Here is a 25230-nt window from a genome sequence, read left to right on the forward strand (position 1 = left end):
CACCTACAATTGCTAGCAAAAACCGAATAGCAATTTCTGAATGATGAGAGCACTCAGGGGAGCTGTTGTGTGTTATAATGTCACAGATGAGTGATGAAAATGCAAAAATCAAACAAGAATTAAATATTTAAAGTGAGATATAGCCAACTAATGCTAGTTATCATGAACGGATCAAGTTATAATTAGCAAAAATTGATCTATTGTACACCTTCTGACTAAATAGAGCAGAGCATTCACAAGCACTGTTGGATATGATACAGTCAACAAATTAGTGATGAAAATGCAAAAATCAAGATCATAATAATCTACCTTGCTATCTAACGGACAAACATATAACAATAACGAGTCAACGTGCAGATGCTGCTTTATATGTTCTAAGCAACACATTTTGTTGTACAAATGTTTGCTGCAATGTGACAGAAGTAATACCCATTACACAAGCACTTTTAGGGTGATAGTACATATGAGTGTGATCAAAGTGATGTTACGTCAGAAAATTTGGGTCAATGTAACCATCACCCCCTTCACCACAGGCAGAAAAAGGCAGCGCTGAAAACAGAAAGAGGATGAGGATACCATCACCAGGCTCAGTGCGTGAATGTATGCATGAGATTAAATGCATGGTGTGATGACTGTGTACTGGAGTGTATGTGTTTATCTGAAGTGCAGTTTTGTGTTTTGCATGAGTGTCCCTCAGACAAGGTCTGTGGCTGAGTCAACCAGTTGTTCCAGTGGTCCACCTCTCCCCCTCCCCCTTTGCTGTCCCATCCAATGAAGACCTCTGATATTACATAATTCTGATTGCTAATGATACTGGTTGCCAGTACTAAAATATAATAACCTGTTGTGGAAGATAGCATGCTAGATAATACAATAACATAGATTGTATTTGGGTTGTTTTTGTTAGTTTATTGGTGTCCAATTAACAGGAAGGTTGTGGATGACAAGCAGAAGCTATAATAAGGTATAATTAGCTTCTGTGTGGTACTCATCACAATTTTATAAATGTGTGTGGTGTGACTAATGTTGTGCAAATACACAAATGTCATGTTTAACATCAATCTACTCATACATCAGTATTACAGCTATTTATTTCTCTTTTTCTCTCTGATTTTTAAACATGCAGCTCTGCCTAGCCCCAGATGCCTCCCCTCCCTCTTGACGAGCGCATAGTGGTAATTCAGCGGCCTAAAAACTTAGGCTTGTGTGTGGCCTCTCCACCAGCCACGTCTCAGTCTTCCTCACGTCTTAACACCCGCAGCGAGCCCCCATCTCGCTTGCTACACTCCCAACTTCCTCCATCCCATCCCCACCCAATAGCTAACTCTTTGTCCTTGGAATGCAGGCACAGGCACTTACCCCATGGGCAAAGAGCCAAGGGCGAGAGAGGCGGCAGTACAGAGGACAGCAGCTGGATCCCTAGTCACTGTCACAGCAATGGGACTGTGACTCTGGGTCCCAGGCCTTACACGCACACTCATAACATTGACATCAAAGTATCAGTGGACAAAGGAGGGCCGTATTCTGACAAAAGGTGCAGTAGCAGCTTGACTCGAGCTGAAAGCAGCAGAGACAGCAGAGGTCAGAGGGTGGCTTCACACTTAGCTCCAGGGCAAAGTGACAGGAAATTCAGAGAAAAATCTACAGAAACCACTGAGAGGCACCAGATCACAGCGCAGTATAATAACCACTATCAGAACAACCTCACAGTGTCACCTGGTGGGGTCTTAGAATTTGTTCCAGCCCAAAGACAACAATCTAAATCTAGGTGGGCAAAAGAGGAAGAGTTGTTATCAAATCCACGTTTCACAACTGCCAACTACAGGGACGTGACTTCTGTTGGTAACAAAGAAAAGTCGAAACTGGGAACTGTCCATCAGGCTCCCAAGCCCCACAGTCTATCCCACCACCTTATCTCCACCCCTCCAGCCCATGCTTCTATCCTAAACTCCCACTATCAGGTGACCCCAAACTCTGTCCCCTACTGGTCCCCATCTTCTTTCCCACACGCCAGTCAAACCCGCTCCTCACGTATCAGAGATACACACCCACAGATCCTCCACAGCTTGCCACTATCTCCAACCTCTTCTTTTGAAGGCTTCCCTAGCCCAGATCACACTTGCACTATTGACTTTTCTCGTCCATTCAACTGTGACTGTTGGAGGCTGGTGTGCTGTAGAGGAAGGAGAACTCAGTCATCTGGCTGTAAAGGAGGTACTGGAAGCCCATCATCTTCATTTTCCCAAGGCCAAAGACAAAGTTCAAATAAAGTAGGTGACGGTGCCATGGGTTTGAAGAAATTAGGAGGGTGTCTGTCCACGGCTTCAACCACAAACACCTCTTCATCCAACAGCACTGTCTCAGAGTGCCAGACAGGGCTTCCCTTGGGCTGTGCATCCTGTTCAGGGGAAGGTGGTGGGTTTGATAGTCCTGCTGCGTTTTGCAAAAAATTGGTTGGTGGTTGCCTACCCTGTGCCCCGTTCTCCCCTTCTGCTCCTTTGCGTGCTTTACAAAGTTGTGTCAATGGCTGCAACCCCAAATCAAGTCAGGCTGGTAGCTCTACTTGTAGTTACTGCAGTAGTGATCCTATAGTAGTGACTTTTAACCCACACAGAGGGAAGCCTCCTGGCTTCTACCACAATGCTGGGGTTCACACCATGGGAAGGCACCAACATGATGATGACGATTACAGTGTTCGCACAATTTGGCCTGATGAACTTGCAAAAAAGATGACTCACTCTAAAACGCAACCTAACCATCATAGTGTAGGAATGAGGACGGGAACAGGAAACTCTTACATGGGCCATGACCGGAGTACCAATAATGGAACCAGTCCAGTCATTCTAGACTGTCGTAATCTTCTAGAGTATACCCGTTCTCAACTGACCGACCATGCAGGACGACGACGACTCCAGCAAGGCAGGATGGCAGTCTTGGACTTCATGGGGTCAGGAAACAAGAGAGACCCAGCTCAAGACTCTCTAAAAAGGCTCTTTAACAAGGAAGGTGATGTTGGAATGGGAAATGATGATGGGCTAGACGATATGTTTCCAAGCTCTCCTTCCCATCACTCTCTCACTCCTGAGTCTTCACCCTCCTTCTCCCCTCCACCATCAGCCCCTGGCACCCTGATCAAGCCCAAACCAAGAGGAAGAGATTGGGAGGGTGGGCACTCCTTACCATCTGCTCAGTCTCTCCATTTGGTCCTTAACTCATTCAATAGAGAGCAAGAAGAGGAGAAAAGGAGAGGTAAGATATGTGTTTTCAGGATTCTTGTAAGTACATCATGATTTTGCTCCCATTTTTGCCTTCCTGTTTCTGAAAGGAAATCAGCTTCGCATTTACACGTTATTGAAATGTGTTGCTTTAGAAAAGCCACAGGGTAATGACTGCTTATCATAGCTGTGGATTAAAGAAAAGGGAACAAAGAGAATGGAGCAGCATGATGATGTAAATACAAACTTGACTGATTACAATCAGTAAAATAATCAGTAAAATTATGTAATTCTTTTTTTTTTTTTTGCAAAGTTCTGTATATTCATGCAAGAACTATTTTTTTAAATGTTCCTCTGCTCTACTTTTTCTCTGCTCTAATTTTTTCTGCTGTTTGTATGTCGTTACAATTATGTAAGTCTCCCAGGATGCTCAAAGCCCTATTCAGAACTAATGCAATTTCGATATAATGTGCAACATGGATGAAAATAATAGCATATATTATCTAGTGTCTTTTGGATGATGTTCTCCCTTTTACAACCTCCCACTTGCTTTCCTAATTACAAGCTCACTTGCACAACAGGTGCACTTATTTCACACTGAGGACAAGATAATGAAAAGGGTTCTGTTTTTCTCTGTCAGTGCACCTCTCCCTTCCGCTCTCATCCTCCCTCCCTGCATCTCTGTCGGATGAGAGTGTAATGACTCCAGATGTGGAGAACGCTGTGATAAGCCCCATTCTACCTTTCCTTTTCTTGGGCAATGAAAGAGATGCTCAGGACCTGGACCTGCTGCTACGACTGAACATCAGTTATGTGGTCAATGTCACCACGCATCTGCCCCTCTATCACCTGGACACAGGTCTGGTACGCTACAAGCGTCTACCTGCTACTGACAACAGCAAACAGAATCTCAGACAATATTTTGAGGAGGTCTTTGAGTTTATAGGTTTGTAGTTTTTGTATTTTGTGCCTAGTTTTGTAGATTTTTGCTGGCTCTGTGCTTGGCTCTGTTTGGCTCTGTGCCTTCTTTGTGTGCCACTATTTGAATCTAAGCTTAAGAAATCATTGAAATCATGTACGTATATTGATGTGCCATTTGTTCTTTTCAGAGGAGGCTCACCAGAATGGCCGAGGTGTGTTGATTCACTGCCAAGCAGGCGTGTCTCGTTCAGCCACTATCGTCATCGCTTACTTGATGAAGCACACCCTCATGACCATGACCGACGCTTATAAATATGTGCGGAGCCGCAGACCAGTGGTGTCTCCCAACCTCAATTTCATGGGCCAGCTGCTGGAATTTGAGCGAGATCTCAACTCTGGTGTTACACCTCGAATCCTAACCCCTAAGCTGAGTGGCCTGGAAACACAAGTCTAAAAGATCTAGAATAATAGTTTTTTTAAAGGGAAGGAATTGAAAGTGAGGTAAAACAAACAAAAAAAAAAATCAAGAAAGTATGGATTTACATCATGCTTACTGTGGACATTAAAAAAAAAGATCGAATACTCTTTCGAGTATTTATATTGCATAAATATAGCACTTAAACAGAAGTAGGCAAATGAGTGTTTGTATAATCAACCTAACAGTGATACTGTGCTCATAATAATGTGCCAAGTTTTATAATGTTAAATACTCCATAGTAATACATTATAACTATCGTTGTACTCTACGTATTATCAACCTGCCCTCATTGACGTAACCAATGTATAAAACAGTGAAGGCAGGGAGAAAATGCAATGCAAGGGCAAAAAAAATACTGTCAAGCACAGAAAAAAGACACAAAGTGATGAATTTCTCAGACCCAAAAACTGTAGCAAATTTCTCACACCTTCTCCACTGTGCACAGAACTTTTCTAGTATATTATCCAGTAGAGAGTTCAACTGAGTGCACTTATTTTCTTATCCCAGTTAACGCCAAGTTAGCTGCTGACAACTTTTACCACACACAAAGGTTTATTTTCCATTTTTGTCATTTGAGTCATCTGCCAAATGTGCAAATACATTTGTGGTTTACATTCTTTTTTAAAAAAACTAAACCTCCGTGTGGGAAAAGTGCAATAGCAGTGTATAAACAGTGGAGGAGATATTGAATTGAATTATTTCAGCTTGGACACTTATCCATAAATGGATTTTTTTAATGGGACTTGAGATACTAGCTGCAAGTACGAAAAGCCAAACTTGTTTCACGCACATAGAGAGAGAGAGAGAAAACAAAACAGAGAGAAAGAGAGAGAGAGAAAGAGAGTCACAATACTGTGCTTTCAATACAAGACGGACTGAAAAACACTAACGGATCCTGTTAGATTTTTCTTTTCTAATCGAATTCATGAACTATTATCTATTTTTTAAATCTCTGCAAGCATGAGGGTGCAAGTATAGATTTTATTTTTATAAGCACTTTGTATATATTTGTTTTTATGTGTTAAAGGTACTAAATCAGACGGTGTGATAGTATGAGCAAAACAAGACGGGAACGATCAGAGATGAGGAAGAGGCCCATCATTTTAGTATGAAATAAACAAACAACAATTCGGAAATCGTTTCATTTTACCGTGATACTCTGAATCTACATACCCAGTGCTTGCTTGGAGGCTTGGTTTGAATTTTATTTTACGTTATTTTTACTGTAGGCTCTTGACTTAAGCTATAAAACAGTAGTTTTCCACTATAGGTGACTGATAATTAATAAAAATGGTATTAGATTATCTACCAGAAACAGCAATGTGAATTAATTCTAGTTAATATAGTCTTATGAGCTGTTTTAGAAAATAAAGTTAAAAGTACATTTTAAAAGGCAATAATAATATAAGCAACAGCTTTATATTATTCGCGCTCAGCCATCTAGCTTCTGATCTTTACTGCTTTGCTTATTTGATTCTGATGCCATTTATTTTCATAGCTTTCATTTGAATAAATCAGGAAAGGAGGCAAAGCATTTGCCTTTGACGATTAGCTATAGAAATGCTAATAGAAATGTCCACCAGTTTAATTCTTCCTTTTTTACCCTCTGATCTACTGTTTACATTCTCTCCTTAGTTTCTACATTTTGAACAGTGCTCTTATGATACTATGCACCATTCTAACTTTTCAAATATGGGAGTGTAATCTGTGAAAAAGACCAGGCTTTGTTCAGTTCACTGTGATAAGCTTTCTTCTTCCTGAATATCGTCTAGTTTTCCGCCTTAGTCCTTGAAGTCTCCCATCATCCTTCTTGGTGCACAGGGGTCGGTGGGGGGGGATTTGTCTGCTGTCTTTGAGCTTTTATCTGCCTGGCTGAAGCAATGCGCTTTCACCCTCCACTGCCGTGTCATGGTTAGGTCACTTTCTCCAGCGATTTCCATTTTGCATTTCAGTGCAAATCAGCTGGGTCACGATGTGGAGCTACTAAATATATGAGCAAAAAAAAACAAAACAAAACAAACAATGTGAAGTGTACACTGTGTGTGTATATGTATGTAAGTATGCCTCAAAATGTTTGATTCTCACAAGCTAACTGAAACGCTAATGTTTAATGATTTAATGCTTCTTCATTCGGTATGGGCCAAGAAAATTCCCGTTCCCAAAGGAAATCTGTGGCGCTTACTGAATGTGTTTGAGTGAGAACAAAGTGCTCTGTGAGATCAGACCAATCTCAGTCTAGACACGGATGCTGCTGATAAACTCATATATTGAGGACAACAAAGTATTTAAACTTGAATATTTGTACTTTGGATAACAGTTCAAAATCATATGTATTGATTTTATTTCTTAACACATTCCTTTCAAGTGATTGTTGAATTATTGTACAGTTAGTAATTCTAAACTGCTCATTTTTCTATTTTTACATCGACATACAACTGCAAGTGGTTCCTCCATCATTGGGTAAATAATTAAATGCCTGGATACCTTATTACCTAATACCTTAGTATTAATTCATATGATAAGCTGATAATTCTAAGATCATGAATAAGTAAGAGTCAATAATGTGACTAACAGTGGGGAGGAAAGCAACACTGACAACTTCAATTTATTCATGCGCTGTGGTCTGTGTCTGCAAGAGACATGAGGAAATGGCACCATATCCACTATTACTGATCATATGAACGAATGAACTATGGGGAATGAAATAAGATACATAATGTGAGCAAATTTCTAAAAAGCAGTGTTCATACTGTAAAGGAACCACTTGAAGTGTACTTTTTTGTGTTCATTGATCTCTTAAACATAAGTGTTTTTTTGTTTTTTTTGCACAGAAAATGAACAACCAAATGTAAATTTATGTGTATGATTTACTTGTAAGTCGTGTCTATTTCTGTGAGTTTATATTTATTTGTGTTATGCTCTTTTTCTCTCTCCTTTTTTTTTCAAAATATTGTGAAAAACATTTTTAAAAACCTACGGTTTTATGAACTGGCGATTTGTGAAGGGAAAAAGACACCCTGGAGGATGGATTGTGTTAAATTGTGTTAACTGCTGTTTCATTTTATTAGTGTCTTACCTTCCTTGCCTCACTGGATGAAGTAATGTTAGTCCACCTAACCTGACAACGTTGTTGTACTTCACCGCTGTACATTTATACTTTACATGTAAACTTTCTGCTAAAAACGAACCGATAAATAACGGTTCTCATGAGATGATGTTCTATTTTCATATGTTGTGATGGCGATGTTTTGGTTTTGGTTGGTACAAATTTTTTCCGGTGACTCTTTTGATAGAGACATATACAAGTACTTGTGAATGAGTGGAATGATATGAATGCATGGTGTGTTTTTTTCTTCATTGCCTCTCCATCTCCACTAGTGACCATGCTACACTATATAGCGTGAAGTTGGACGGTGTGGCGTATTCATTTGGTTCTCGTTGAGTTTATCATTGTGAATTTATAGGAAGACTTTTGTTCCTTTTTTTTTACTCAAACCTACTGTGACTAAGAGACTGATGTTGTTCTAAAGTAACAATGACAAGCAGTCATGGAAAACTGATTATCACTTGTAAGGACTTTGTGGATGATTTACCTCTTTAAGAAAGAGCAGAGAACAGTGTATATTACCACGGAATTGTCCACCTTTATGATGTATTCAGAGATCTCTGGAAAACTAAAATGATTTGCTGAAATACATTTTCTACAGTAAATCATCAATAGGTTGTGTCTGGATTTCTTTTTCAGAGTGGTTTTGATCAGAAAAGCTGACCAGTAGAATAAAGAGCCATGGACATCACCCAAAACCTGTTTTGAAGACTATACATACTGTATAACGACAATAAATATTATTCATTTGTTAATCACAGGGGGGGGCACGATGGCTTAGTGGTTAGCACGTTCGCCTCACACCTCCAGGGTTGGGGGTTCGATTCCCGCCTCCGCCTTGTGTGTGTGGAGTTTGCATGTTCTCCCCGTGCCTCGGGGGTTTCCTCCGGGTACTCCGGTTTCCTCCCCCGGTCCAAAGACATGCATGGTAGGTTGATTGGCATCTCTGAAAAATTGTCCGTAGTGTGTGAGTGTGTGAGTGAATGAGAGTGTGTGTGTGCCCTGTGATGGGTTGGCACTCCGTCCAGGGTGTATCCTGCCTCGATGCCCGATGACGCCTGAGATAGGCATAGGCTCCCCGTGACCCGAGTAGTTCGGATAAGCGGTAGAAAATGAATGAATGAATGAATGTTAATCACATCACACGACATAAAAACGCATTAGAAAATACAAGGACACATCTTTAATCTTTAATCTTCATTAGAAAATCTAGCATCTATAGATATCCTTTAGATTATGTAAAAGCTAACTCTGTATGCTGGGGTGGAAATAGAAGCAGGAAATTGATACTGATATCTTCTGACATGTCTTCTGTCATGTCTTCGTAATAAATACTGAAAGTGGTCTAAAAATCTACCACTGCTGGGCAAGGTCCCTAAACCTCAATTGCTCAGTTCGTTAAAATGAGATAAAAATGTAAGTCGATCTGGATAAGGGTGTCTGCTAAATGCAAAAATCCCCTTTCAAGGACGCAGCAGTAGCAGTTTGATACTCCAGGATTTGAACTCACAACCTTCTGAGTCATAGCCCAACATCTCAAGCAGTGAGCTACCACAGTCTGTAGGCAATGAAACACCAAAATGTTTTTTCAATGCAGTGAAATATTATAATGTAGAAATGAAATGTTTTTAATCTTATGAATTTAAGCACACTATATGGTCTAAAATATGTGGAAACCTGACCATAACACACACTGTAGCCACAAAACATGGTTTGGGGAAGAACCACATACTGAAATGATGGCTGTGTACACATACTTCTGGCCATATAATGTATCTCAAAGCACAATAACAGATAGTTCTTTCTATTGTGTTGAAATTGATTGAATTGATTTACACTGACAAATGAGCACAATGCAAATAAAGTGTGCCAGAGTCCATTCTACTGACATTTTGTGCACAGACGTTGGCAGGATGAGAGAAGAAGAGACCTGTGAGTTGTAACTGGTACTTTGAAAGTAAGGGGAAAAAGTTTTCTTGGAAGTTTAATCAAGTAAGATTACAGTTATCAAGTAAATGATTTGTACATTTATGTCAGTATCTCTTTTGAGTTATGTAGGTTCAGGTAATCTCTATTCTCCTAAGATGTCGAAAAAGGCGCCAGGCTATTCAAAATAGATGCTAGGTGTGGCTATGTGTGTGCATGGTGCTTTACCATGGCTTAGTGATGTTATTTTATGTATTTCTGCCTCACACAGTTTTCCTGAAACAGGCTTACCAGGATAAAGCTGTTCCTGGGTAACAGTTTATGCAGTCTTTGCTTTTTTCTACCAATAGTTCATGAAAAACTGTAATACATTACTCAAGTTAAATGTAAATGAATTACTAACTAGCATTTGATTTATAATATGACCACTACCATTGTTAGTATCTTGTTCATAAACACTGCTAACGTGTCAGACATGAATGGCTAGGTCAATAAGGTTTGTCAGCTCAGCAGTTTTTCCTGGCCAAATTAAATCACTGTGGTTGCATAACTGTTCGTTTTAATATGTGATTGCTGTGTGCTGTGGTTTAGTGCCCAGAGGGGTTGAAATCAATAGTCTGTAGAGTTCTACTTTAGCATGGCTTTGCCATTAGAGAGTATCTACTGTTACAGAACTGCGTTCAGGATCAGCTGTCTTACACTTTGGTGGTTCGGATGGCATGCGATCGACTCGATGCCAGACGACACAGGGGCAGGAGCTTGTTCTGAACGTATAGTCACAGACCACTTCAGTGTTTGAATGACAGAGCAGTGCTAGAATAGTAGAGTGCCTGAAAGGGATGTCAAAAACTGGGACAAGAGCTTTTAGGATATGTCTATGGGTGGAGAACGAGAACGAGAGAAAGAGAGAGAGAGAGAGAGAAAGACTTATGTCAGCACCATAAATAAGACTTGCATATTGTTTTAAACCTTATTGTTGTGTGTAGGATTTATTAAGTGTGAGCTTCTCTCTTTATATGTCAGTTAAGATGTTAGTAGAAGACTTGATTGGGCCTTTAAAGAAATTAATTTGCTAAATTGTGTTAACCGAAAAAATCAAATGTTGTACAAATGTTGGAAGACCACAAATTAATTTCAGAAATTTATGAATTTATGAAAAAAAATCTATTTAATCAGCGAATAAGATCAATTTGATCGGTTTCAGTGATGCGATGAGAAAGCCAGTAAACATTTAAAAAAGAATGGAAGTTTAATAGGATTTTAAAGTAATTTATATAAGTATTGTATTTTAATCACCTGCAATTAAGTATTTCCCCAAATGTATGTAAATTCTATGTGATGAAATCAAAATTTTGAAGTTTTTACAAAAAAAAAAAAAAAAGATGGTTTTTACCACCTTCACAAATAAATCTTTAGCTATGCAAATAATTCCCTTGTCACAACATTGCCAGGTGCTAGTGACATGTTTGACCACAATGTCTCTCATGATTTAAACAGGAAGCAACAAGCTTTACCTACATGACCATCTCCTATAGTTTTGTTCATGCACAGTTCAACCGATCAAACATATTTTTCTGCTTCTTAATGCATGTCACCTTCTTTGCTCTTTTCATAATATGAGTGTACACTTTATATACAATTTGACTATTTAAAGTCAACACATTGAAAATCTGTGATTTTTTTATTATTATGTAAAATTGGAAATATTTAAAGAGAGAAAATCAAGTTCGGTATCTTGAAAATGTAACATTCATGATTATGGACTATTATTAGGTCTTTATGCAAATGTAAGCAAATGGGTGATATTGATTTAGTTAACTGCTTTGAACAAAAGGTGAGATTTTCCTCATGACTTATCTCTTCTTCTGAACACATGTTCACATGACACTCAGAGCGATTTAAGCTAAATGGATCATACAGTTTTGCACAAACTCAATAGCTTGACTGCACATGAAAATCAAGCTACATTAGAGCAGAAAAACATGAAGTACCAAACACAAAGAAACTCAGAAATTCATGTAAATATTTGAAAGATTTTTTTCACTTTTTACTCGAGTTCTTGCCAATAATAATTTTTTAATGAAATTCCTTGCATGAAATTAGAACAGAATGCAAATTAGAAGCAAGCTCACTAGCGCTGTCAGATTTTTGGACCCTCCACTGTACACCTGAATACATTTAATAAAGCTGAGATTATAAACAAAGACTGCGTTTAAATAGCACTGTAGTCTGAATTTCTCCTAAATACGATATAACAAAATACCATAATATACTAAATAGTATATAGTATAGTAGTATAAAAATATACTAATATATACTACTATGATAATATAATTATAATAACATTACATTGGGGCAAGTCGTGGTTTAATGGTTAGAGAGTCTGACTCGTAATCCTAAGGTTGTGGGTTCGATTCTCGGGCCGGCCACGACTGAGGTGCCCTTGAGCAAGGCACTGAACCCCCCAATTGCTCCCCGGTTGCCGCAGCATAAATGGCTGCCCACTGCTCCGGGTGTGTGTTCAGTGCTGTGTGTGCACTTTGGATGGGTTAAATGCAGAGAACGAATTCTGAGTATGGTTCACCATACTTAGCCGTATGTCACGTCACTTTTTTTAACATGTCAAATCTTAAATAACATCAAATCTAATCAAAAATCTAAAATGAAGTAATTGGTATATAATGTGATGGTTTGTTTTATATACCAATTACTTCATTTTAGATTTTTGATTAGATTTGATGTTATTTAAGATTTGACATAATGTAAATGTAAATAAATAGATAGATAGATAATAGATAAATTTGTGTGTGTGTGTGTGTGTGTGTGTGTGTGTGTGTGTGTGTGTGTGTGTGTGTGTGTGTGTGTGTGTGTGAGTGTGTGTGTGTGTGTGTGTGTTTGAATTAATGCTAGAAAATTCATTTCACAGAATGTACACCGAATGGTTCAGATCCTGAACACGCCTTCATGTGGGAGGAAACCTATCAAGGGGGTGAGACTACAACCAAGAAACCACATAAAATACCAGGAAACATTTAGTTACTCGCTGAAGCTCTTTAACTGCAATTTCAATAGACAATTTTGTCCTTTTGTTCAGTTCAAAAGTGTCATGGGAGCTAATAGTAATGCAAGGTTGACTCTGTTGTACTGTGCTCTCGTGAAAACCCAGGAGTCGACATGAGTCAACGCTTGAAACGGGCACATTGTTGAAGAAGGCTATCAGTGGATATGCAAGAGAGAGTCCAAGACGAGAGAAATTGTTCTCAATGAAAAGATCGAAGTGATTGGACTGCACATTTTGGAGGTATTTAAAATAAACCTTTATGTTATATTTCTGATAGAGCTTTAGATTCGTTTTTGTGTATCTGAAAGCTTTTTTTTATTCTTCTTTACAAATGTCTGGTTCCAGTGATGGAAATGAGCTTTGGAAAATATCAGGGTTGGTTTTAAATCTTTGCATGAACAACCAAAACTCATGGCCAGTTCCGAGGATACTGAACGTCCATTTGTCATCTTTTAGCATGCTGTACCTTTTAAAGTAAAGCAAATGAGAACGTATAAACAAGACATTTCCATCTGTTGGGTAAATGTGCTCTTGAGGTACATGATGTAAATATCATGGGTTGCAAGGTGCTCTAATCTCTGCCCAGTCATGCACAGATAATGAGACCCCTGGGGCAATGCCATAGAGACCAAATCCCCATCAGATTTTCTGATAGTGGGTCTACTATCTTACTTTGGTACAAACATGAATTTTCATGGCTAACAATGTGCACTTGGATTTAATATTAAATCTAACTCTAACCCTTTTCATTTTCAACATGTAAATGTGATGCACCCACATCTATAAATATGTCTATCATCTGTCTAAGTTTCTGGAATATGCAAAACATCGTTCTCAAATTCCCTTTTCTCTTGTGTTTGTTCCCAGTCCATGGCACGATTCAGGTGTAGCGGAAGGGCCTTGTGCCTTTGTCTTCTTCCATTTTTGATGATGAGTCATCTCTTGGTGTATATCATGGTGACCATATTTGTCGCCATGTCTTACACACCTGAGCCAAAGCCTCTGACTCTGCCTCTTCATTTCATAGCCTCAGGAGCCTCGTCAAACTCTGGAGCTATGGCACCACATCCACTCCATGCTTTCTGGAACCTACGTTTGGTGGAGGGTGCTTTGTGGAACCGCCTTCAGCACCACAAGGACAGAGAAAACAATCCAATATTGAGAGTTAACGCCACAGGAGGCATGGTTCCAGACACTGAGAACACTAGCATGCATGAAAATGATGGTTCTCCTCTATGTAAACCATATCATCTCTGGGCATCTCATCTGCCTGACTTTAACACTATGCCTGAGCAGATGAAGGACTTTGTCTTGTCCATGCATTGTCGAAACTACACCCTCCTGATGAACCAGCCTCACCTGTGCAAAGGACCAGATACCAAAGCAGATGCCCCTTTGCTATTTATGGCAATCAAGTCCCAGATGGGAAACTTTGAGAACAGGCAGGCCATTAGGGAGACATGGGGGAGGACTGGCTGGGTAAAGGAAGAGGCAGGGGGAGAAACGTGGCAGGTGCGTGCTGTGTTTCTGCTTGGAAGGCAGGACATAACAACAGGTCCTCATCCGGATTTTGAAGCGCTTTTACAGCTAGAGAGCAGGCTTCATAAGGATATCCTGCAATGGGATTTCAGAGACACGTTCTTTAACCTCACCTTGAAGGACGTGCTTTTCTGGGATTGGGTCTCTGTGCACTGCCCACAAGCCCACTTCATCTTCAAAGGAGACGATGATGTCTTTGTTAGGACCGGGGCTCTCTTAGACTACTTGGATAAACAATATGCACCTCTACAAGGGAAAACCAAAAAAGTTAGGGACGATTTCATTGTAGGAGATGTGATTACTAATGCTTGGCCCAGTCGCCAGCCCACAGCTAAATATTACATACCTGAGAGTTTTTATAAAGGTGTGTACCCAGCATATGCAGGTGGAGGAGGAGTGGTATACTCCACTGCTCTGGCCATGCAATTAAGAGAGGTCTCACAATGGGTCGGTTTGTTCCCCATTGATGATGTGTACATGGGGATGTGTCTCCAGAGACTGGGTGTTTCCCCTAGTCATCATCCTGGGTTTTTGACTTTCGATCTTCCCGAGGCCAACAGAGAGGTGCCGTGCGCTTACCGCAAAGTACTACTGGTGCATAAGCGCAGCCCTAAAGAGATGCTTAAATTGTGGAGAGCCCTAAAGGCTCCACTTGATGACTGCTAGTCAGGGAGCTGCTGGAAAGACTTTTTCTGATTTGTATATTATATATCAGAAATAAAAAGCCTTGTTTTTTTTAAAAGCAAGCCAGATTTGAATAGCTACCTTCAGGTATTTTCATATGAATGGAGTGTAATCATTTGCATAATAAATAGTTCACTCTGTGGTCAGTTTTACTGTGACATGCTAGAAAGATTTTGTATTGTAATGGTATCTTTCTTTCTTTCATTTATTTATTTCTATATTTTTATTTATACTGTATTGTTATTTCTTTTTCTAATGTTTCTATGGATGGTTTATGCCTGCAAAACTGTAGGTTTATGCACAAATCATTTAATTTAATAAAACATGTTTGGTTAATCACATAATTTTAAGATATATGCAGTTTTGCATTTTCCATGTGTTGTAAATGTTTTAAAGGTTTTATCAATGTTATTTGATATTGTTCTTCATATTGGGTCACAGTAAGCTTCCCTAAAAATCCACTGTGATTATGAAGCAGAAATCCTGAAGCTGCAATATCTTCATGGAACAATATCAATCCACCACTACCTTTTGTTTTACACTGTATCATATATTGTAAAAAAAAATCATTTGTAGCTAGCTTTTATATAATTATTAAAATATATCAGACTAATATATATTTTGATAAATTTGTAAAAATCCAATTAACCAAAATCAGATTTCTTTTTGAAGTAAGATACATCTGATGTTACAAGTCCAGAATGATAAAAAATAAAATAAAATAAAATGTATGCCTGTATCAGTTCATCATTAATAAACATTTAAGTTTAATTGGTAAGGTGTTTACACTGTGGGTTTTGACATATTATTTTCATACATTCATTCATTTTCTACCGCTTATCCAAACTATTCTCGAGTCACGGGGAGCTGGTGCCTATCTCAGGTGTCATCGGGTATCAAGGCAGGATACACCCTGTGCGGAGTGTCAACCCATCACAGGGCACACACACACACACACACTCTCATTCACTCACGCAATCACACACTACAGACAATTTTCCAGAGATGCCAATCAACCTACCATGCATGTCTCTGGACCGGGGGAGGAAACCGGAGTACCCGGAGGAAACCCCCAAGGCACGGGGAGCACATGCAAACTCCACACAGACAAGGCGGAGGCGGGAATCGAACCCCCAACCCTGGACGTGTGAGGCGAACGTGCTAACCACTAAAATAAATAGGATTCTCATTTTGTGTAATGTTATCATAAAATGATCATAAATATTCCAAAATATATTTTTCTGTTAGATTGCTTTCTAAGTATCATAAATCAAAATGGTATCTTAAATGATTCATGCATTCAAGTCTTTCATGCATTTGACTCAAAGAGGCTAGAAAGCCGTAGTTTGTCTCCGTTAACCATTTCTTTCTATCATTAAACTGCGGTACTATCTTGACCAATCGCTCAATAACCCTAAAAATTAATTTTGTGAGATGCATAACCTTAAATCTGTTTGTGTTCAGTGATATTCTTTAAGGCTTAGATTTAGTCTGAACTGAGCATCCTGAAATAAAGTTTTATAATTCACTTTTTTCTTTTTCTTTTTAAAATAAAAACATTTTATGCTGGTTACTTGTCCTGGGATAGATTGGTGTCCTATATGTTGTGTATCCCTGCCTCAAGATGAAAAAAACAAACAAACAAACAAAAAAAAACACAACATTAAATATTATGTTACAAGCCAACTTTGGCAGTTAAGTTTAAAACAGTGAAAAAACCTTTCGTTACAGTGAAAATTTTCAGTAATTGATTTCAAACTTCCAAACTATAGTTTTGGTTAGTGTGAAGCTAGTAGTATTGAGCTGCAGTATAGTTACTAATAGGATAAGTTACAGGGTAGCACTAAGCTCAACCCAACACTGTTAGATAGCATTAAGATAACATAACACTATATGATTTTAGCGCAGTAGTAAGATGCTTCCAATGCCGTATACATTTTGGCTTACAGCAATCTAGTTTCCAACACTTTGTAAGTTTAAGGTAGTGGTAAATTGTATACAACAGTTGAAATTGAAGGTTGTGTTAAGTTGTTCTGGTAGCATATATATTTCAGGTAGTTCCAGCTACATATAGGTTCTGGGTTGCTGTCAGCTAAATCCGACACCACAAAAACATTGGGTTCGATTAAGTCAGTTCATGTGGTGTATAATAAGTTTGGGGTTTTTGTTCATCACTGTATAATTTTCTGCTAGCTAATAGTTAGTTAACAAGTTGTTAGAGTATTGATGATTAAATATAGTTATTTGTGGAGAGTGATGCGGTGAAAACTGACATGAAATAGAATAAAATTTTATGATTTATTTGAGGAAAATTGAGTACGATCTTTGAGTTGGCCCTTTTGCGATGACTCTATTAGTCGATGTCGATGTTAGCGCTTCTGATTTTTTTTTTTTATAAATTTGAAAATCAATACTGGAGAGAATTAGTCCTAAAGACGTTTACACCCACAGTAGATAAATACTAGTAGACAAATTAAATGATGTAGAGTTTAAGATGTGTTGATTTGTTATCAAACGAAAGGCGCTAGTGCCTTCTCCATTTGTTCACAGGTAAAATAAGTAAATATGGCGTCGATACACCTCCTTGTCACTAGGGGCCAGTAGATTTGAGTAGATTTGACCCGGAAACAGTTACAAAGGTCAACGTTAGAATACGACGAACGACTGGTGAACGATGTTTGTTTTTGTTTAAATTCGTTTGCTGAGAATGTTTCTTGCTTGTTCGTTAAGTATGAAATCGGTGCGTTAAGTGTAACGTATGTTAGTTTTTAAAGTCTTATTTGATTCATGAATAAAGATTTTAAGTAGTTTAGCGATTCGTTAGTTAAATCAGTTAGCTTTAGCCGGTTAGCATTAGCCTTATCTAGTACACAAACGTCGCCAGATAGAAATTCGTCCTATAGTTAGTTATGGGTTCGTCTAAAAAACACAAAGAAAAGGATAAGGATAAGGATAAGGACCGGGACCCGGAGGAGCGCCACAGGGAACACAAAAAACACCGACACAAGGATCGGGAAAGGGATAAAGATAAAGAGCGTGAGAAAGATAAAGAGAAAAGGAAGAGATCTCGCTCCCGCGACAGGAGCAGTCGGGCTGCCGAGAAAGAGAGCAGGAGCAAAGGGGAGAAGAGCAGCGCAGAGCCGCGGGTGAAGAAAGAGAAACTAGAGCTCAGCAATGAAGAGACCGAAGGTGAGGAAGTCTTGCTTGTCAACTTGCTTGTATTTAGTGACGAAAAACACTACGAAACTCCATAAAAGTTGAATTAACCAGAGAGCACGGAGCACAAGACGAAAATACTTTCACGTCTGGGTTTTTTTTTTTTTTTGTGGTGTTTTTCGTCACTAAATACAAGCAAGTCGTAGGAAATTCTGTAGTAAATGTGTATAGAACAGTAGCCATGTACACGGCAGTGCTGTACACATCCCCTGTGCTGAGGTTGGTGTCAAATCAACCCTACTTGCAATATTGTTTTCCAGCACAAACTCAGTTAGCACTGTGTGTTTATCCATCTGCCTTAATTTGGACTAAATACAACATTTAGAAAAAGGACAGTAACAATACTACGTTCACATTCATTACATTTTTCTATCAATAAATCACTACAGCTCATACTGTGTGTGTGTGTGTGTGTGTGTGTGACACATCAAATTAGAATTTTGTATTTGAAATTATTTGCAGATGCAGGACCCAAATCAGCAGCGGGTGACGCTTCACTCAGCATCGAAGAGACCAAGTACGTCACTAAAGTATCTTTTCTTGTACAGTCATTTCTCGATCGCTTCACACATCTCATTCCTGTTGTCCTTCTTTTACAGTAAGCTGAGAGCTAAACTGGGTCTGAAGCCCCTCGAGCTGAACGAGGCCAAAAAAGGTGAGAGAGCTGCGAGCGAATTGACTTTACTTCACATTAACAAAGCTTTGTTTTTGAAAACCGCAATTGTTTTCATACACAACTTTGTAAATTACTCAGAACTTGGTACCAAGGAGGATCCAAAGGTGGCTGAAGTGATCAACCCCGTACATATCAAACAGCAGACCGAGATCAGAGAGAAGCTAGCTGCGCTTAAAGAGAAACGTCTGCTCAATCAGAAACTTGGGTAGGAATCTCCCAATCCAGAACTTAAACAAAATGCAAGAAAGAGCTTCTTTGAGTTGTAGTTGAGTGTGTAAGCATCCCGTAATTCTCCTCTCTGTTCTCTTCTCAGCAAAGTAAAGACGCTCGCAGACGACGATCCTTGGCTCGACGACGCTTCAGCATGGGTAGAGAAGAGTCGCAAACTTGCGAAGGAGAAGGAGCTGGCAGAGAAGAGGGTATGGCAAAGGGCTAGGCGTTTATATAGGGGATTCTTTTTTCTTTTTCCGTGCTACCTCGTGGCTCTTAATGTCTCTCTTAATTAATCTCTCATAGGCCAAGCTACTGGAAGAGATGGATGAAGAGTTTGGTGTCAGCAATTTGGTTGAAGAAGTGTTTGCACAAAGAAAAATGGTTAGGAAACAACTTGCATATCCATAAACTAAATTTCTCTTGTAAAACGTTATTAACCATTTTAATTAGTTAAACACAGAGGACGTGATTTGTGATGAGGTTTTGTGCTCGTCAGACCCACGATCTTATTAGATGTTGTTTTTCAGGAGGCATACAGTTCAAAGGATCTTAAGGGTCTTGCTGTAGAGCACCAAATCGAATCCTTTAAGGAGGGAGAGACGGTCATTTTGACTCTAAAAGACAAAGGTGGGTGTTGGTTGATTGGTTGATTGATTGATAAAGAAATATGCTGAAGCATGCTCCTGCTCACTGTATACTCACATTTCAGGTGTTCTGGAGGAGAAGGAGGACATGTTGGTGAACGTTAACATAGTGGACCGAGAGAAAGCAGAGAAGAACGTAGAGCTTAAGAAGAAGAAGCCGGAATACAAACCTTACAACGAGGAAGAGAGCGTGGACGACATGGTCACGGTCAGTTTTGCAGATCGTATTTCCCTGTATCAGTTCTTCCTGGATTTCACAATTGCAAAAATGAAAGCACAATCAAGCAAAGTCAAGGATGTTTAAAAAAAAAAACAAATCAGAGATCGCAGATTTGGGCCAAGACGCGTCATGTGACGTCATCACGCACATCATGAGCATTCATCCAAAAAACCTTCTTTAGTTTTTGTGCAAAGGACATGAGTACAGCTCTCATAGGAAGTAATTACATACATGTGTTTACTGGTGGTTTGAAAGGAGAAAAGATGTTGAGCAGAAAAGGAAAAGGCACAAAAACCCCTAACTCGAAAAAGTATAACTCCAAGTTCAAAATTGAGCATTTTTGGCTATAAGAATTACAGAAACTCCTGGTTGAGACTGAATGTGATGTGATCAGGTTAAAACCTTTCTGCACTGTATGTGGCCATTCCAGGATATCAGGTTTTTAGTTCAAACTGGGATTCATTTCGTAGCTCTACAGTGATGCATTAATTAATTCACTTAGAGCTTAGCTTCTGTGATCTTAACACTTGTCTTATTTCTACCACATTTACAGTTCAAGCCAAAGTCTATCCTGTCGAAGTACGACGAAGAGTTAGAGGGTGAGAAGAAGAAGAGCTTCCGTCTGAGCACAGGAGGCTTTGCTACAGGGGACAGAGAGCGCGAGCTGCAGGCCATCAGAGAGACGCTGCGGAATCAGGCCCAGTCTCTGGACATGCCTGCTCTCACCCTGGCCTCGGAGTACTACACCCCACAGGAGATAGTGAGTCAGCCCGTCTCTCTCTCACACACACACACAGGTCACGAAAGGCAGCAGGGCAGTTTGAGTGTGTGTGTGTGATTTTGTGTGTGTGTGTGTGTGTGTGTGTGATTTGTGTGTGTGTGTGTGATTTGTGTGTGTGTGTGTGATTTGTGTGTGTGTGTGTGATTTGTGTGTGTGTGTGTGATTTGTGTGTGTGTGATTTGTGTGTGTGTGTGTGATTTGTGTGTGTGTGTGTGTGATGCTTGTGTGTGATGCTTGTGTGTGATGCATGTGTGTGTGTGTGTGTGATTTGTGTGTGATGCATGTGTATGTGTGTGTGATGCATGTGTGCGTGTGTGTGATGCGTGTGTGTGTGTGTACTTTGATTGCTGCTGCAACATGCTGCTTATTTAAATAATAATATTATTATTTAAATAAGCACGTCGGGTCGAAACATGCTGTGACATTTTCATCTGCTGTTTTTAATATCACGGTAAAGTTCCTTGGCTCAGTAATTCAGTATGTAGATTTTGGTCATTGTGTATTCTATATTTTAGAACAGCGAGAAAACATGAACTGGAACTAAATGATTTGATAGACTATTCAGGATCCCAGAGTTTTCTGGGCATCACCTGAGCTGCATTAGCATAAAGACTGTGATGGTTGACAGCAGGTGTGTCACTGGGTGTGTCACTGGAGTTAAGCTCCACACTGAACATGTAAAGCTTGTGTCATGTGTGGAACTGGTTTAATACGAAAGCACACATGGTTCTTCTTCTTTCAGGTGGGTTTTAAGAAAACCAAACGACGTATAAAGAAAATCAGGAAGAAGGAGAAACCTGTAAAGACTGACGACCTCCTTACAGACGACACTCGCAGTACAGACTTCGGCTCCAGGTTACACATTCGCCCCATCTTCCTCATCCTCTTCTTCATCCTTCACCTCCTTCTTCTCATCCTTCCCATCCATCTTTTTATCTTCCTCCTTCTTCTCCTCCTCTTCCTCCTTGTTTTTCTCCTCCTCCTCCTCGCTCTTTTCATCCTCCTCTTCCTCATCCTTCCTCTCATCTTCCTTGTTCCTCCTTCTTCCCATCCCTCTCATTATCCTTCTCATAATACTTCACCATCCTCCTCTTCCTTCTCACCCTTCCTTTCCATCTTATCCTTCTCATCCTTCTCTTTCTAATCCTACCTATCCTCCTCTTCCTCATCATCTTCCTCCTCTTCCTACTCATCCTTCTTCTCATCCTTTTCCTCATCCTCACTCAGCTCTTTTTTTCGAGTGCATCAGTCTGTCTGACATCATTTCTCTTTCATCCTTTTCGAAACTGTTGCTCAGGTCACGAGGTCGAGGCAGAAAGCAGTTAGAAGGCGAAGAGATGGAAGAATGTTCAAAAGACGGCAGCAGCAGCAAAGTAGACCTACTGCAGCAGTCCGACGACATCCGGACAGCTGACATGGATATCAGCGACGAAGGTGAGGAACGTTTACAAATCAGAGGTGGGGGGGGAACAGCATCGTTTTAAAATGTGTTCCAGTCAAACTTGGAATGTTTCATTCTTTCAGATGATTTTGTCTCTCCGGAGCCTGAGACCATTGAGGAGGATGAGGCAGAGTTGGAGCTACAAAAACAACTAGAGAAACAGAGGAAGCTTAAACAGAAGCAGCTGCTGAAAGAATCTGGCGAAAAGGTCAGCATCTGCCTTTCATTTACCACAAAACTTATATGAATTCTAGATTTAAAATGAATCATTCATTAAAAGATGAGCTAACGTTATCGAGGAAGAAGTACAGACCACGAAAGATTATAATAAACGTCTGCAGAATAGTTTTGGGAGGTAAATAGTTTTGCTTCACATAACGACCGATCTTTTCTGTCCAACCCGTGAAGTGGAATCCATAATTGTAATCATTGTAAATCAATCCCAGGTTATGGAACAGCTGCAAGTGATGGAGAATGCTGGAGAAGACGGCGCTGAAGACGCAGACAAGAAAAACAACATTGTCTTTAACGCCACGTCCGAGTTCTGCCGCACTCTGGGAGACATTCCTACCTACGGCCTGTCAGGGAACCGAGAGGACCAGGAGGACCTTATGGTAACACTCTAGATATGATTTATTGTTAAGCCAACATTTGACTCGATTGTCCCTGGATGTGGGTTGAAATAAAAAGTGCTATTGTGACCGACTGAGCGGAGAGGCTGAGATGGGGAGCGAAAGTTTGTGCCCTCTCCTGGGAGCATCGTGGTTTCACTATGTGACTATTGGGTGTGTGTGAGCGAGAGGTGAAACGTTGTTCTATATATTTTTATCTTGCCTGTAATTCTACAAAGAAGCAGAAGTTTCTGCACAAAGCATTTTGTTATTTGAAGTGATTTAATATAGATGAATCGTCTTCAGTGTTAATAAGAGAAGTACTGATGCAAAAAAAAAAAAAAAACACCCTACATCCACTGACAAAAATTTTTTGTCTGAAAAAGGGAACTTTGCTCTGTACAGAATCATGTCTTCTTCTCTATCTATGGGATGCACTACACATCTAGTGTTAAACTGTAGTATTGGTTCAGAAAATGAACACCGTGATTAACGTGATGGGGTTTGTGCAGGACTTCGAGCAGGAGCAAGAGCGAGATGGAGCTGGAGGCTCCGATTCAGACATGGACGATAAAGTGGGCTGGAGCACCGTCAACCTGGACGAGGAGCAGAAGCATACGGACGTGAGTCATAGTATCCCAAAGCTAACCTCAGTTTGTTCTGTCGTGTTTGTTCTGAATAACCGAGACAATTAAGATTCCTGACTTTAATTATAGTATTTATTTTCTTTTAATAGTTTGCTACTGCATCGACCACCATTCTGGATGAAGAGCCCATCGTTAACTCTGGCCTCGCGGCTGCTTTGCTGCTCTGCAAGAACAAAGGTAAGAGCCGAGCCTGACAACGTTCTGCCCAGATTAATTCATGTCATGTTACTGTTGATTCATTAAACACTGTTTTTCCACAGGGCTGCTGGAAACACAAATGCAGAAGGTGGCTCGTGTGCGTGCTCCAAAAGGAGCTCTGCCAAATGATAACTACTGCATTGAAGATAAGATGTGAGCAAAAGCTGAATCCCTCATAATATATTATGCTCCATATACTTCCATGTTTTTGTTGATGTGTCTTTCTTTTTCTTTTTTTTTTCTTTTTTTACATTTGTAATTCTCTGTCCTCGGTTCAGGGCCATTGATGACAAATACAGCAGGAGAGAGGAATACAGAGGCTTCACTCAGGAATTCAAAGAGAAAGAGAGCTATAAGCCTGATGTTAAGATCGAATACGTGGACGAGTCTGGGCGAAAGCTAACCCCTAAGGAGGTCTGTGTGTACAGTTATTGCACAGTTTGCTAGAACAAATGGCACAATTACTATACATAATGTGCTTATTGTTCCTTCTCCATCTAGGCTTTCAGACAGCTATCCCATCGTTTCCATGGCAAAGGATCTGGAAAGATGAAGACTGAGAAAAGAATGAAAAAACTGGAGGAGGAGGCGGTACGTTCTTTCAGCCACCTACCAAGCAGTTTGTGCTTAAATCTGTTATTTGTATTGCCATAACTGAATCTTGCTAGAAGAAATAGATAGAATTCGGGGTGGTTTGTTATTTGTGCCGTGATTTATGCACACTGACTGATATTTGAAGTTCTCACCTTACAGTTGCTGAAAAAGATGAGCAGCAGCGACACGCCGCTCGGTACCGTGGCTCTGCTGCAGGAGAAACAGAAGTCCCAGAAAACTCCTTACATCGTCCTCAGTGGTAGTGGGAAGAGCATGAATGTGTAAGTCTTGGGTTTGGGTAGTTAATTCGGTCTATACATACTGTACATTCATACTTGTATATGTACGTGGGATGTGGTAACCTAGTGGTTAAGGGTTTGGACTACTGATCAGAAGGTCATGAGTTTGAATCCCAGGTTTGCTGGGCCCCTAAGCAAGGCCCTTAACCCTCAGTTGTAAGTCGTTCTGGATAAGGACGTCTTGGGGTAGATTTGGGCTCTATATTGTCATTCTTTTCATTATTACAGATGAAATAATACACCCACACATTTATTTAATATTTATTTATATCTTTATTTTTGATGACAATTTTACTTTTTTTTCCCCCACAGGAATACCATCACCAAGTAAAAGCAAGAATGATCAACATATTCTTGTACAGTGGATCATAATCCCTTCAGCAAATCAAATCACGTAGTCATGATATGAGTGTGTGAGTGTGTGTGTAAGCGTATACAGACATTGTTCTATGTTTAAATTTCGTGCTTTAAAAATTTATTCTTGTCTAATTTTTTTTTCCTATTAAAAGCTGTTTGCTTTGAACTGGACTTGATGGACTTTTATTGTTACTCTTTGCGCTTTTATAAAGTTTACATAACCGAATGTACGGAGTGTCGAGTCGGATTTTCTGGGACGTTTAACCATAAATAAGTTATTGGAATGAAACATATACTGAACTATACGCTCTGGGGGAACAAATTGAATAACTTCAGTTTTTATTGTATCAATAAATATCTTCTGTTAAAACATACTTTATATATTAAGACTTGTTAGCTTTAA

General features: G+C 39.7%; 3 protein-coding genes across 4 annotated transcripts in view; all 3 read left to right on the forward strand.

Moving 5' to 3' along the window:
- The window catches only part of si:dkey-175m17.7, a 7465-nt gene extending 2230 nt beyond the window's left edge, over positions 1–5235 (forward strand). The window contains exons 2-5 of one of the 2 annotated variants that reach the window (XM_047805319.1): positions 534–590; positions 1127–3249; positions 3856–4161; positions 4325–5235. In XM_047805319.1, the coding sequence (XP_047661275.1) occupies positions 1143–3249; positions 3856–4161; positions 4325–4590 (2679 nt within the window). In that variant the 5' untranslated portion in view covers positions 534–590; positions 1127–1142 and the 3' untranslated portion in view covers positions 4591–5235. The remainder of the gene's footprint in view (positions 1–533; positions 591–1126; positions 3250–3855; positions 4162–4324) is intronic. The other variant, XM_047805318.1, reaches the window with a different exon arrangement.
- Positions 5236–13577: 8342 nt separating this feature from the next.
- Positions 13578–15100, forward strand: si:dkey-175m17.6 (N-acetyllactosaminide beta-1,3-N-acetylglucosaminyltransferase 2). The gene has a single exon (XM_027176767.2). The coding sequence runs from the start codon at positions 13578–13580 to the stop codon at positions 14910–14912; it is 1335 nt and encodes a 444-aa protein (XP_027032568.2). The 3' UTR covers positions 14913–15100.
- A 2444-nt stretch (positions 15101–17544) lies between these two features.
- sart1 (spliceosome associated factor 1, recruiter of U4/U6.U5 tri-snRNP) lies at positions 17545–24993 on the forward strand. Its single transcript, XM_027176762.2, has 20 exons — positions 17545–18119; positions 18609–18663; positions 18746–18801; positions 18901–19027; positions 19136–19241; positions 19339–19416; positions 19563–19662; positions 19745–19887; positions 20453–20659; positions 21423–21535; positions 21978–22114; positions 22205–22329; positions 22568–22735; positions 23245–23355; positions 23469–23556; positions 23640–23730; positions 23856–23991; positions 24079–24168; positions 24331–24452; positions 24783–24993. The coding sequence occupies exons 1-20, from the start codon at positions 17840–17842 to the stop codon at positions 24799–24801; spliced, it is 2352 nt and encodes a 783-aa protein (XP_027032563.2). The 5' UTR covers positions 17545–17839; the 3' UTR covers positions 24802–24993.
- The last annotated feature ends 237 nt before the right edge of the window (positions 24994–25230 follow it).

Source organism: Tachysurus fulvidraco, chromosome 21 (genome assembly GCF_022655615.1).
Source record: "Tachysurus fulvidraco isolate hzauxx_2018 chromosome 21, HZAU_PFXX_2.0, whole genome shotgun sequence".
Taxonomy (NCBI): Eukaryota; Metazoa; Chordata; class Actinopteri; order Siluriformes; family Bagridae; genus Tachysurus; species Tachysurus fulvidraco.

Excerpts from the sequence above, each read along its gene's own strand:
- si:dkey-175m17.6 (XM_027176767.2), top strand. The coding sequence starts at position 13,578 with ATGGCACGATTCAGGTGTAGCGGAAGGGCCTTGTGCCTTTGTCTTCTT.
- sart1 (XM_027176762.2), top strand. The coding sequence starts at position 17,840 with ATGGGTTCGTCTAAAAAACACAAAGAAAAGGATAAGGATAAGGATAAG. Across the intron at positions 18,802-18,900 it reads GCTGAACGAGGCCAAAAAAG|AACTTGGTACCAAGGAGGAT; the intron begins GTGAGAGAGCTG and ends TAAATTACTCAG. Across the intron at positions 24,169-24,330 it reads AAAAACTGGAGGAGGAGGCG|TTGCTGAAAAAGATGAGCAG; the intron begins GTACGTTCTTTC and ends CTCACCTTACAG.